The 14,216-nt window shown below is 41.5% G+C and overlaps 1 protein-coding gene across 1 annotated transcript in view; it reads left to right on the top strand.

Annotated features, from left to right (window-relative positions):
• The window catches only part of PTH2R (parathyroid hormone 2 receptor), a 59,470-nt gene extending 54,082 nt beyond the window's left edge, over positions 1-5,388 (top strand). Inside the window, exons 10-12 of the mRNA XM_077771388.1 lie at positions 1,456-1,594; positions 3,098-3,139; positions 4,209-5,388. Coding sequence (XP_077627514.1) covers positions 1,456-1,594; positions 3,098-3,139; positions 4,209-4,604 — 577 coding nt within the window. The 3' untranslated portion in view covers positions 4,605-5,388. The remainder of the gene's footprint in view (positions 1-1,455; positions 1,595-3,097; positions 3,140-4,208) is intronic.
• Positions 5,389-14,216: the final 8,828 nt, after the last annotated feature.

Here is a 14,216-nt window from a genome sequence, read left to right as displayed (position 1 = left end):
CCAACCCCCAAACCAAATACCAGAAAATGGTGTGTTTGGGTGTACTAGCTATCTACTGTGCAGATGAATTACCACAAACATAAGTGGCTTAAAACAACACACTTGCTATTTTAACGTTTCTGTAGGTCAGGAATCTGGGCATGGTTCAGATGGACCCCCTCCTCCAGGATCTTTTATAAGAGTCAACTGAAATGTCAGTCAGGGCTGCAGTCTTATCTTAAGGCTGGACTGGGGAAGAATCCACTTCCAAGTTTATGAGATTGTTGACAGAATTCAGCTTTTTACTGGCTGTCGGCTGATGCCACCTCACCTTGCCACATGGGCCATTAGGTAGAGTAGCTCACAACATGGTTTCTTGCTTCATTGGGCCAAACAAGGGAGAGGGTTTGCTATTAAGATGAAAGTTACAATCTTACGAAATATCATCACTGAAGTGACATCCCATCATTTTGGCGGTAGTCTGTCAGTTAGAAACAAGTCCTAGACCCAAGATGGTCTACACTTAAGGGAAGAGGATTAACAAGAATATAAATGGTAGGTGGGGAATCACTGGGAGCTGTTTTAGAGCCAACCAACATACTGGAAACCTGGGGTTCCTCCAAATACACAAGAAACTGTATATGAAGAAGTAGTTAAGGGAAATAAAGTCAAATTGCTTAGCTTGCAAAATAAAGGTACAACACCTAGAACTGTAGATAATTTGGAGAATATTTAAAGACAGCAAAAAATATTGACCATTTGCTGCTCACAAGAAAATATGAAATGATTAATGGAGATTCAACTGAAGAAGAATCTAGGGAGTAGTTAATTTTATTTTAATTAATTAAAATTTTTTAAAACGTGTATTTACATTAGAGAGAGAGAGGGACCAAGGGGTCCCTCGGGAGAGGGGTGGAGAGAAGGAGATAGAATCTGAAGCAGACTATATAGGCTCTGAGCTGTCAGCACAGAGCCGGGAGCCTGACTCAGGGCTTGAACTCTTGAGCTGAGCCATGAGATCATGACCTGAGCCAAAATTAAACGCTGGATGCTTAACTGACTGAGCTATCCACACATCCTGGGAGTAGTTAGTTTTAAAATGAACAAAACAAATAAAAATGTGGTCTGTGAAAAGTAAAGACATTTGACATGAGTGGAACTGATATTTATTTAAGTCTCAAACATAGAAGTTAAAGTAAATTTAGGACAGAAACAAAGGGCATTTCATAGCTTTATGACAATATTCTCTGTTAGTCCAGGAGAGTAAGGGATGGTAATCATGGGAAGTGAGAATAAACAATTGGATTTCGTCTAACAAATTCAGCTTTTTAAAAAAGTACTGTTTTCCCTTAAGCTTTTCTCAATGTCTCTCAAGCTTGAATTAATCTTTCCCTTTTTTCTATTTAGTATAAATGTGACAGGAAAAGGAGGGAANGATGGACGCTCTAAGTTGATTAATAGGAAGGTTTCTTTCAGGAAACTTGCCAAATCGACCCTGGTCCTGGTGCTGGTGTTCGGAGTGCACTACATCGTATTCCTGTGCCTGCCTCACTCCTTCGCCGGCCTGGGCTGGGAGGTCCGCATGCACTGTGAGCTCTTCTTCAATTCCTTTCAGGTAGGTAGGTAGCCCGGGCTCCTGCATTTTGGTAACAACCCAGTCCCCAACCCCCATCCCCCACCCCCACTTGCAACGAACTTTTTTCTCTGCCCCTCTCTGGCTCTAATGCACCTGTCTCCTGAAGCCACGAAGGGGCGTTATTCTCTGGAGCCTGTGCTTTTAACCTCTGCCCACAGCAGGGGCTGCTTCTCGCCAACGAGCCTGGGCAGTGAGACAAGAAAGCATATTCCTGTAAAATATGGAACACGTGCAGAGCAGGGACTTCTGCATGGGTGTATGGAAAATAAATGAAAGCCAATGAAAAAGAAGGCAGGGAGGAGGCAAAAAAGGGAAAGGGAGACGAAAAAGGAGAGGTAGCTGCTACACGTTTTATCTCATTGGAAAATCCAACCACCATCCCACCATCGCTCACGTGGCCCACTGCAGACACCTCCCTCCTCCCGGGCCCTCACTCGCTGCACCTCCTGCCCCTTAAATCTAGTCTCCCTGACATCGTCTGGAAGATCTTAAAAATAAGTTTGATTGTGTCACTTATCTACCAGAAGTACCCAGAGGTTTCCCATTGCACTCAGAGTAAATCCAAATGCCATTTGCTGGTGTGCACAGCCCTGTGTGGCAGGGACCCTGACTGACTGGGACTTCGCATCACATGGTGCTTCCTGTCACCCACTGAGTTTGAGTCACACTCGTGCTTCCACACTTTCTGTTCCTCAAACTCATTCCCATGTCAGGGGCTTATACTCGCTGTTCCTTTTGTCTGGAAAGCTCTCCCCCCGCCACCCCTAATATTCACAAGGTCTGGCTTCTTCTTGTCTCTCAAACCAGCTTAAACGCCATCTCTTCAAAGCGCTCTTCATTGAGTTGCCCATTCAGTTTACCGTCCCCATTCTTCTCTTTCACACCACTTGTTTTGCCTGCATAGCTTTTATTATCTTAAGTTTTTCCAGCGTGGCTAGGTGTTTATGTTTTACCCATCTGTATTTCCTTCTAGAATGTAAGCTCTAAGGGAACAGGGACCCGGTCTGTCTTGATTGAATTGTTCACCCCTGGCGTGCTGAGCAGTTTGCACTGTAGAGGCTCAATAAATCCTTTTGAATGAGTGACACAAAACGTTTCTTTGTCTTCTTACCATATAATAGCCCGTGCCTGTGGTTTCCAGCATTTACAATGTATACATATCTCGTCCCAACCAGGGACTATTCTGTGATCCTTGAGTGACCACATAAATGAAGCTAATAAAATAGGAATCAGTTCTTTGTGACTCTCGGAGTGTTTTACTCAGTTACTTGTTTGGTTCAGCTGACACCAAGGAAAGATCTCAAGCAAATATAATATATACTTAAAGATTTGGAAACATCAGGAGAGAGTAGTTCGTATAATTTTCTGAAGGAATCATAGACAACCTAGTTTTTCAATTATGTATTTTGACACAAGCAAGGCACGTCAGTGCTATGATCTTCATGCATTGTCAGCATGCTAACATTCTCTTTTGTTCCCTAGGGTTTCTTTGTGTCTATCATCTACTGCTACTGCAATGGGGAGGTAGGTTTGAAGAATGCCCCGGCACCGCACAGTGTAGCTTCGAGTAAGCTTGTAAATGGCCATCACGGTGTGACCTGCATGTCTTTACAATCCCCAGGAGCTATAGGAAAAAATGAGCAGGGAGAAAGGAGATATTTCAATCATAAATTATTTTGAGAAAGCAAGAATGAATGTAAATAAGCTAAAGCCTTCCCGTAGCATTTTTCAATGTTAATTCAGTTGCAAACCCTGATATCAGAAAAACAAACAACAAAACAACAAAACCAAAAACCATGCAACTTGTTGGAATGTAAATCGATGCTTGGAAGGACAATGAATTTCATATTCCAGTTAATACGTAACCTTATATTCAATTTCCACTTCCATAAGAAACTAAAAAATACGTTTTCTTGGGAAAGCCCATGAGAATATTTTTATATTTTTAAAACCACACATGGTAACAGGACACTTTGAGTTCACTGAGGGGTTGGCTGGAGAGAATTAGCCATACTGTTCTTTTAGGTGACATCAGCTTACCAGGTTTCCACTGCTTTCCATGGAACTTCCAACTAAGCTCTCCTCTGGTAAGTGGCAATAACAGTAGAACTGAATCTTCAACCACGAGATTGGAGGCAAGCGCCCCACCCTACTAGGAATGTATTTGCAGTGGCTGCTTTCCGTGGTGCCAGCTTCTTTCCCATTTTGGCCTCCTTCAGCACGCCTGTGCAAAGTCATAGTGCTACATTTCAAGGCGAGTACTTCCACGCCGTTCCTCAGACACAGCTGGCATTATTTCTCTTCCCTCCTCTTCCACCCAGAATCCTCTTTTCTCTCTCCCACAAGTCAGATGCTTCTAGGGGCTGCATTTCAGCTTATATTAAAATACTCATCTTGGACAAGTCCCTTTACCTCTCTCGAAGCCAGTAATAACACCTAGAGGTTTTGGGGGGGTTGAGAGAGAATGTGCACATCACGTCCTTGGCACACAGTGGAAACTCAGCGATTACTGTCCCCGAAGGGCAAACATCCATCTAACGAGGCTTCAGGGCTCCCTGATGGTTTCTGACGGACAGTGTCTCCTGCCACTCAGGTTCAGTCGGAGGTGAAGAAGTTGTGGAGCCGGTGGAACGTTTCCATCGACTGGAAAAGGACGCCCCCATGCGGCGGCCACCGATACGGCTCCGTGCTCACCACCTTGACCCACAGCACGAGCAGCCAGTCGCAGGTGGCGGCCAGCGCTCGCATGGTGCTCATCTCTGGCAAAGCCACCAAGGCAGCCGGCCGCCAGCCCGACAGCCACGTGACGTTACCCGGCTACGTCTGGAGTAACTCGGAGCAGGACTGCCTGCCACACTTGATCCATGAGGAGACCAAGGAAGGCGACGCGAGGCGAGGAGGTGAGATTGCCGTGGCGGAGTCTCCCAGGCTGTTGGAATTGAACGCAGACCCTGAAGGAAGCAGAGGAGAAAACGAGGATGTTCTCTGAGTCAACATCTCTGATCCCTCCGGTTGTGTGAGAGAAGCTTGGCTGGCCTTCCCCTGCTCGCGCCCCAGAACTGAAAATTCAGGGTTCATCCCGTTACTTCACAAAACTGTTGAGGTTGCATGAATTTGATCCTATACATACTAAAGACACAAAAGAGGAAGTGTCAGTGGAGTAGTTTATTATTTTATTTTGGCATCAGGTTCTCTTCCAAGTTGTGTGATGCTTGCTCTGTGATTGTTCATTTTTCTGCTACTTTTGGGTGGGAAATGTTTCACTTCCTTGGCGCTGGTTTTCTGTCGCAAATATCACCCTACTTATGATAGAGATCATTCGGTCTGTGTCGTTTCCCTTTTAAGAAATTAGCATTCTGTTTTTCTCTTTCTCCTTTTAAGGTACTTCTACCATTGCATTTCTTTTGTGGATGCATGGGAGTAATTAGGGTCTGAAAATGTACGTTTCAAGATGAGCTAAGAACATGCAGACACTGGAAAGTAAGGGGCTCGGCTCTGATAAGATAATACATTTGCGACAGATTTGTTTCTTTCTAGGAACAAGGAGAATTACTGAAAAAAAGTGTTGTGCATATCCCTTCTTTTGAATGTCTCCTCTGTGACCAGCCAAATCTCAGGTCTTCACTCCTCTGTAAACCTTGACATGTTACACGGTGTTCTCCGTGGGTTTGTGTCCACAGACTGATTGTATTTGTAGTCATTTGTATCGCTGGTAAGGCACACTGCATCCGTGCCTTTTTGTTCTTTGTTCTATTGCTGTATTCCAAATGGCATGTGGGATAAATTAAAAGTGTGTTTTAAAAATCCATTTTGGGTCCCTTTTAAAATTTTTCCCTCAGCCTCTAACTTTGTTTTTGAGAACCAACCCAACGTTCTTTCTTCAAATCTACGGAGATCAGCATGTAACTCCAGCACTTTCCTGAACTTGAAACTTCAGTATGTTGCAGCAGTGAGACATTTATGGAGTGTATGTTAGGTACCTGACATCCCACTGGTTTTTATTTACCAGAATTAACTTATTTAATCCTCACTACAAACTCAGGGTTAAGTTGTATCACTGTCACCGTTTTTACAGAGGGCAATGGACTCACCGAGGTGGAGTAACTTGCCCAAAAGTCGCACAGCTAGTCATGACAGAATGTGGTTTCAGATACAGATCTACGGACTTCAAGTCCCCTGTTCATACCATTATGCTCTGCTGTCACCAATATACATGTTGCCCATCAATCAATCAAAACATTCGATTAATTTCTTCTGGCTAGAGAGTGCTTAAGAACTCTTATTATGTCTTAGCCCCTGACCTTCATGAAGATTCCACTGTAGTGGGGGAGACAAATATATGTGGGAAATGAAATATTACAGAGCAATGATGTGTTTCTAAGTGAAACACTGCAGGTCAAGCTGATGTGTCTCATTTTGCTGAATGATTGAACCAACGGGCCACCAGTGTCATGATGAATAAGGTAGGTGAGGCCCGCACACCTTCTTCAAAAATATTATACTTACCCGCTATGGTCATTCTTGCCTTCCTCTTCTGTGCCACACAGAGGTGATTTCCTTCTCATCCTGTTGCAGATTCGATTTATCTGCTTCTACGCTTTAATGTCACACACCATGCTCTCTCCTTGTCGGCAGAGAACCGTCACAGACTGAGAGATTCAGTTCTATAGCTAGTTTCCTGCAAGTCTTCATAAAGTCACTTAACTTCATCTGTAGGTTTTCTATCTTTAAAATGAAGATGAGGGCCCTGGGTGGCTCAGTCGATTAAGCGTCAGACTCTTCTTTTCAGCTCAGGTCCTGATCTCTGGTTCATAAGATGGAGCCCTATGTTGGGCTCTGGGCTGACAGCATGGAGCCTGCTTAGGATTCTCTCTCTCTCTCTCTCTCTCTCTCTGCCCCTCCCCTGCCTGTGTGCTCTCTCTCTCAAAAGTAATAAACTTAAAAAAATGAACTCTTTAAAAAATAAAATGAAGAGAAAAGTTCTGATAAGAAAAATCATATATTGAAAGCACTTTATAACATACAAATATCATACAAATACTTGCTTTAGGTTGTTATATTATAATTTCAAGTTAAAATCTGGCTTTGCCCCATTATAAAAGACCTCCTTGGTCGGTGCAACATAGTAACTTTTAGAATATATAGATTTTGATAATATGGAAAATATTAAGAGTTCTTACTTTCTAAGCCAGCCCCACATTCTAAAGTTATGTCACTTGGGGTGCCTGGGGGTCTCAGTCGGTTAAGTATCTGACTTCGGCTCAAGTCATGATCTCACGGTTCACAAGTTCAAGCCCTGCATCAGGCTCTGTGCTGACAGCTCAGAGCCTGGAGCCTACTTCGGATTCTGCGTCTCCCTCTCTGTCTCTCTCTGCCCCCCACCGCACCAACCCCCGCTTGCACTGTCTCTCTCTCTCTCAAAACTAAATAAACATTAAAAAATTCTAAAGCTACGTCCCTACTTCTTTATGTTAACAAGTGTGAGTATAATCCTGAGAGTAACTGAAGTTTTATTTTTTAAATTTTTTAATTTAAAAAAAATGTTTACTTATTTATTTTTGAGAGAGAGAGTGCACAAGCAGGGCAGGGACAGAGAGAGAGAGGGAGACACAGAATCCAAAGAAGGATCCAGGCTCCAAGCTGTCAGCACAGAGCCCAGTGAGGGGCTCCAACTCATGAACTGTGAGATCATGACCTGAGCCAAAGTTGAACACTTAACCGACTGAGCCACCCAGGTACCCCATCAATGTTTTCTTTAGAGTTCAGTTACTCATAAATTAGGCAAAAATTTACTTGAGGCCTATTATGTAACAGATAGTATTCTATGTGCTGGGGCCATGACAAAACATAAGGCACAATGTATTCCCTGAAAGGAACAAAGAACCCCTTAGGTGCATGCTAAGGCTCTTTACCTCATCTGTGTACACACATTTTTCTTCTAGGTTTTGATGTTTGCATCCACTTAGACAATAAGTTATACCACTCTTGATTTTAGCAATTAAACTATCAGGTAGTTACTAAGGATTGGCTGATCTATATTCAGAGGCACAAACTACCGGCCGATTAGCTAAATCGGGCCCATGGGTGTGTTTTATTGCTCCGTCAAGGGGTTGCGGTATACTATTAGGTTGCCAACCTTGAAAATATGAATGCTTCCACATAAAATTATATTTGCTGGATTATGAAAATATCAGACAATCATATAAGCCAACACTCAGCTGCTAGAGCTGGGCAGTGGCTGGCCTCTACAGACAGGACAGCGATGGAGCAAGTACACAGAGTGCCCACCTGCTTTCATCCATTATTTCTGTGACCTGCCTGGGCTCCAGACCCCTTTACGCTACGTCTCCTGATCTAGGCAGTGCACTTACATAACACTTTAACAATAGTTTTCTGAAGTGTTCTTGGGGGAGTGCTTGGGTGGCTCAGGTGGTTAAGCGTCCGATGTCAGCTCAGGTCATGATCTCGCTCTTTGTGAGTTCGAGCCCCACATCCGGGTCTGTGCTGACCGCTCAGAGGCTGGAGCCTGCTTCGGATTCTGTGTCGTCTCCCTCTCTGTCTGCCGTTCCCTGTTCACACTCTGTCTTTCTCCCTCTCAGAAATAAATAAACATAAATTTTTTTAAAATGTTCTTGGGGAGTGACATTCTATATAATTTTAATTTTTTAAATAAAGTTACACAACCAAGTTTGTTTTTATTTGTTTGTTTTGCAACCAAGTATTTTTATGTGTAGTGGTATTTAGGCTTGAAACCACAATTATCGTGTTTAGATCAGTCTATTAAAAGAAAAATTCATCCCACAGTTTCTGTGCTTTCATATCCCAACCACACTATTCATAGCTTCACTTTCTAAGTCATCTCTCTGACCTGTTGCTAATGTAACAGATATTTTTCTCTTTGGAAATACAGCAAGTTCTAAATGCAAAATGGACTAAACCATATAGTAGGTTACCGAGGTGGCTTGTTCACATGGAGATTATATTTTGATACCCTGTTTTCCCTGTAGCCAAAGGAAGCCTGAGAGCAGAGATAACAAAATTCCACTGCCTAGTGTAAACAGGAATGATTCTGGTCACATAACTCTTACTGTCATAGCATTGTCTCTTTCTGCTCTTGTTAAATAGAATGGAAACACCTTTTCTAAGGTTGCTGAAAAGGGCCACTGTTTTTAAATCGTAGGAAGAAAATGCATAAGGTATGTCTGAGTCGGAGTCTATTATTTACAGTTAGAGATTAATAGTATATAATTCGGAGGTGATTTTCCTTGGAAATTATGGCAGACAGAATAGCACCTATCCCCCCTCCCCAAAGATATTTGCCCACTAATTCCCAGAATCTGTGACTGTGTGGGATTACTTGGCAAAGAGGGATTAAGTTGTATAAGGATTGCTAATCAGTTGACCTTAAAATAAATGGATTACCTGGGTGGGCCCTGCATCGTCACAAGGGTCCTTAAAAATGGAAGAGGGAGGCAGAAGAGAATGTCAGAGTGATATAATGTAAGAAGGACTGCCTCTCGTTGCCGGCTTTGAAGAGGGCAGAAGGGGCCATAGGCAATCTCTAGAAAGTGGACAAGGCAAAGACCTGAATTCTCCCCTAGAACCTGCAGAAGGAATGCAGCCCTACTGACACCTTGATTTTAGCCCAGTGAGACCCTTGTTGGACTTCTATCCTGTAGAACTGTAAAATAATCCATTCGTGTTGTTTTAAGCCACTAAATTTGTGGTAATATGGCACCCATAGAAACCTATTGCAGAGATTTATATAGATGACCTGCACGGAAAGAATTATAATGGTTGATTAGAATTATGTTGAATAATTGCTACTTGTCTGCTTGCTTCATGATGATTACTTATTTTGGTAGTGTTTATGGTGTTTTATGTGCTGCCTTTACAGGGAGGAAAGTTGTCTATTTGCCATTTAACTATAACTCACTTTTTTTTTTTTTACCAGTGATTGTTTTGTTTTAGAAAGGTAAATTTTTTTTATCAGCATTCTCATCTTCTGTAAAGAGTTACCAAGTATCTTGTTTTATGAGTTGTATTTCATTCGTTGTCTGTCTTTGGACTTGCTCTGCATATGTCTTCCACCCTCAGCCCCTCTCCATGAGACACACAGGGACTCAGTTGCTCAGTAAAGCTCTCACGAGCAAGGTTAGGGAAGTTCAAGGCTGAAAAGTTGGCCCACCCTGTGGGTAGTTTGGGAATAACATAGGAACTGAGCTCAGCCTTTTCTGTATTTTTCATCATATAATCCTCATAACACACTGTGAAGTTATCACCATTTCAAAAATGTAGAGAAGTTAGATGATTTGCTTCAGGTCAAGGGGGTTGAATCTGGATTTGAACCCTGTTCCGTTTGACTCCAAGTTTGATTCTTTTTTCATGCATATGGACCTTTTTACTTTCTTTATCAAGAAACTAATAGTATGCCAAGTAATCAGGGAATAAATAAAATAAGGATTCATTTTAACTATTGTGGTAGCAAATTACTAATAGTTACGGAAATGTGAAAAACAATAACATGATTGTAGTTTTGGGTAAGTGCATTTTAATTTCCCAGTATTTTATGACTATCAGAATAAAAAATAACTTTTTAATCTCAACTCTTCTTTTAATTCTAGCCAGGATCTCTAAGTAGAGACAGAGATCTCAATCCTGTTCTTAAACTGCCTCATGAGACCATGGAAAATTTGCCCACATATTGTTACAAAGATGACTTTGAACAATTTATCTCCAGATTACTCATCTTTATGGCATTTAAAGATAGCTTTTATGTGGGTTTCCACTTATTCGCTATTATAAAAACCACTCAGAGCAATGGAACTATCTATAAATGGTGCAGAAGCCAGACACAATGGCAAACCTCCTCTTCTTTCACTGACTCTTAGCTTAATGTCATTAGCATTTCAATTTAGCTCCTACTTAGACCCCTAATCTCTTCCGACACCACATTTCATTTTGGGAACTTATGGGCTCATTTGATTAATGATTTACATGGCTGATTAGGAAAACAGATTTAGAATAGGAAGCCATGAGTTTGTGTAACCTTTTCCCCACATCTCTAGGACATATACGGCAGATGCTTGCTGACCAAAGAAAGACATTTCCTAAGTCTGCCGGCCTTGACTGCCCCAGAACATGTCGATGGAGATCTGTGCCTCAGAAAAATGCCAGCCTGAGCAGGCAAAACGGTAGGTACCCCCAATTTGTCTTAACCTGTGGAGCCCTGGAGGCTTTCCCTTCCATTCCAGTTGGCTATCATAGCATCTAACATTTTCAGAATTACTGCAAATTGTAAGAATGCCTCAGTAAATCATAAGAACTCTTTAAAATTTGCACATTCATCCAAAATAACTTTATGTGATTTAATCTTGTTGGATCTTGTTTTGAGGGTCTCATTATGGACAGAATAAACCAAAACCAAGAAGATTTTCACAGGTTGGTTTTTTTTTTTTTTTTTTTGGCACACAAGGAAAACGGTTTCTTAAAATAGAACTACTAAGCAAGTGCTATTTCTCTGAAAAATCTCATATTACCTCAGTTCAATCATTAAAAAAAACAACAGACAAACCTAGATAGGGGACATTTTACAGCATGCGTGGCTAAATATCTCTCAAGATTGTCAAGGTCATGAAAAGAGAGGATATATTGAGGAACTGTCTTGGTCAGAGGAGACTGACATGTAAATGCAATGTGTTACCCTGACTGGGATCCTGGGACAGAAAGAAAACATTAATGTAAAAATTGGTAAAATCCAAGCAAAGTCTAGAGGTTAGTTAATAGTAAATGTGCCAAGGTTAGTTTTGAGTTTTGATCAATCTACAATGGTAATTAACATAAAACGTTAACAAAGGGGGAAACCCATTGTCAGGTGAGGGCCATACATGAACTGTCTGTACTATCTTTGTGAGTTTTCTGTAAATATAAAGCCATTCCAAAATAAAATTCTCAAAAAATTCTCATCTTAACGAAAAAGGAATACATTTAGGAAATTAGCATGGATATTGTCTAACTCCACTTGAAATTTTCCATATCAAATATTTAATATGATTTCATTGAAATATAACAAAAAGCACACACCAAGATCTTTGGTTTACAAGTATATCTAATCCCACTTTTGAGAATAATAATTACCGAATGCCTTTATCTGAAAATGTCAAATATTTGTTTTTAGCTCTTCCCATAGCAAACCTTCTACCTCTTTCACATTCACTAATTATAATGCACATTTTCTAGTTACAATTCAATCTTAAGGATTTTGAAACCCTTGGGGAAAAATGGTAAATGCTGAAAGTGTGGTCTGGAGTAGTCATTCATTTTGTTACTATTTCCTCTCTGGTAAAGCCCACCCCCAATCCCAATCTTTTGAATGCTATCTTTATTCTAGTCGAATTTCTGTTGCGTTGAAGAGAGCTGGAAAGGAGCTCAACTCCTGTAGTTTTATTGTATAAGCTGTAATATCATCAAGCATACAATATGCATTCTTCTGTGTGTTTCCTATTTGACAAGTCCCCTTTTGTGAAGTATCAGTTTCTATATTGTAATCTAGATCACATATTCCCCTTTGAAATAAAGCGGTCAAAAGAATTCCATTGTTTTCCTCTTGTCATAAATCTCATAGATAGATAGTACTTAGGAAAGTATGTATACATACATTTATACCTTCAGTTATTAAAGTTACATTTATACATTCAGTGAGTAAGGTTGGAGTTAAGTAATGTGTAGAGTTGTAGGCTGTGCCCTTGCAGTCTTGGAAATTTCCACCTGAGCGACAGTGATATGTCAGCTCTTTGGTTTAATCAACATCCATTGAACTCTGACCAAAAGCCATGCATTGAAGATAAGGGAAATAACAGAGATCCTTACTCTCAAGAAGTTCACATTTAAATGTAAGGACTGTTATGAGAGAAGATAGTTATGGGGCCACAAAAGGGAAGTACTTGGTTCAGACATGGAGTGAGAAGTAGGCTTCCTCATGGAAGTAAAGGAGAATCTAAGGAAAAGGAAAAGTTCTAGGAACTTCTCTCAGGAAGAAGGTATTCCAGGCACTTGAACTTGCAGGTGGAAAGCTACGAAGGTGTGGGAGAATGTGGTACGTTCGGGTACCTTTTGTGATGAAGTGTGGGCTGGGAAGACAGGGATATCAGAGATGTAGCTGCAGAGGGAGTCAGGGAAAATACTGGCAAGGCTTCTATTCCGTCTATCTATAACCTAAAAGGAGGAATCCCTAACAGAGGTAAGCGGTAAAGGAGCAGGTATATATTTCTAAGATAACTCTCAAGCTGTATGAGATGAACTAGAAAAGGTTAAATAGGTATGAAGAAAGCGGTTAGGAGGTGAGATATAGGAGTCTGAAGTATGAGGAGGAGGGCAGTGGAAATGGGGGGAAAGGTATTTAAGAGATAGAAGGCAGGCAGAGGTACTAAAGAAGAAAATTGGTAATTCCAGAGTTGGGTGTGCTGAATTCGAGAGCTCTGTAAGTCAAGGTAGCCTGAGGATAGAAGCAGAAGAGAAGACAGAGCAAAGTCCTCCAAGGTGGAGACATTACTCTCTGGCGCGGCTTTAGCAAGCCTCAGCTACAAAAGTCTACCTCCCAGCCAGTTGAGCAAGCATTTTCCAGAGTTCTGTTGGCTATAACACCGAGGCTTTCCTAAGTATTATCAGGTTCCAGCTCAAAGAAAAGAGCCGTAATCTAATAATTCAAGGCTGCCAGAGAGGAGGGAACAAGCCTCCATGTGGGTGGTGATCTGCCTCCAAAGGGAGGCTCAGGCAGAGTAGCAACCAGCTGTGAGGAGCTGTATGAATATTCATGAACAACCAAAGGAATATTAAATAACCTAGCCTCTGCACTCTTTTCTGTCTTCCTCATTCTGATCAGAAATGGCAATATTTGTGTAGAGCTAAATAACATTCAAATTAAAAGAAAAGGAGAGGTTTGAATCAAGGTGATTTGTTCCAGTTAATGGATCAGAGGAAAGATACCGTAGAGGACATCTTGTGGTTGATGCCCATCACCTGTTCTCTTTCCTTCCGGTAATAACACCCCCAGGTTCCTTTGGGAAACCACCCCTCTTCCATCCTCAGTCATGTGATTTGGGTGGGATTGACGCCACTTACAGTTCCCAGATGGGGCCTGTTAGGCTGCAATCAAACAATTATTTCTTTCCTCTGGCCAGGTATTGGGTTGGTGATGAAGGTATACCCAGGGGGAAATAAATAGGTTGGGCTTGCAGGAAAAAGAAGCTGTCTCCCTTACTGGACTGATGGTTAAGACATGTGCCTGGAGCAGAGTTTGACAGCGGAGCCAGCTCCGAAGAGGCAAAGCAGACGCATGTATCCTGCTGACATTGTTTCAGGTAGCAATTCCTTTACCTCATAATCATCTCTTAAATCATGAAGCCAATCAATGCCTGATTTTATTTATTTGCCAGTGAAGTTTTTCTGCCATTTTCAACCCTAGGTTATGCTGATATAAAAAGTCACACTTTATTTAGGTTATTTTATTCATTCGGCAAATATTTATCATGTGCCGGGTCGTGTCCAAGGACTTGGGATTAAGGCAGTGGATGAGATAGACAGGGTCTTTATTCTCAAGAAA

This window comes from Crocuta crocuta, unplaced genomic scaffold, assembly GCF_008692635.1.
Source record: "Crocuta crocuta isolate KB4526 unplaced genomic scaffold, BGI_CrCroc_1.0 scaffold160, whole genome shotgun sequence".
Lineage (NCBI taxonomy): Eukaryota > Metazoa > Chordata > Mammalia > Carnivora > Hyaenidae > Crocuta > Crocuta crocuta.
This window is presented reverse-complemented; position numbering and strand designations above follow the sequence as displayed.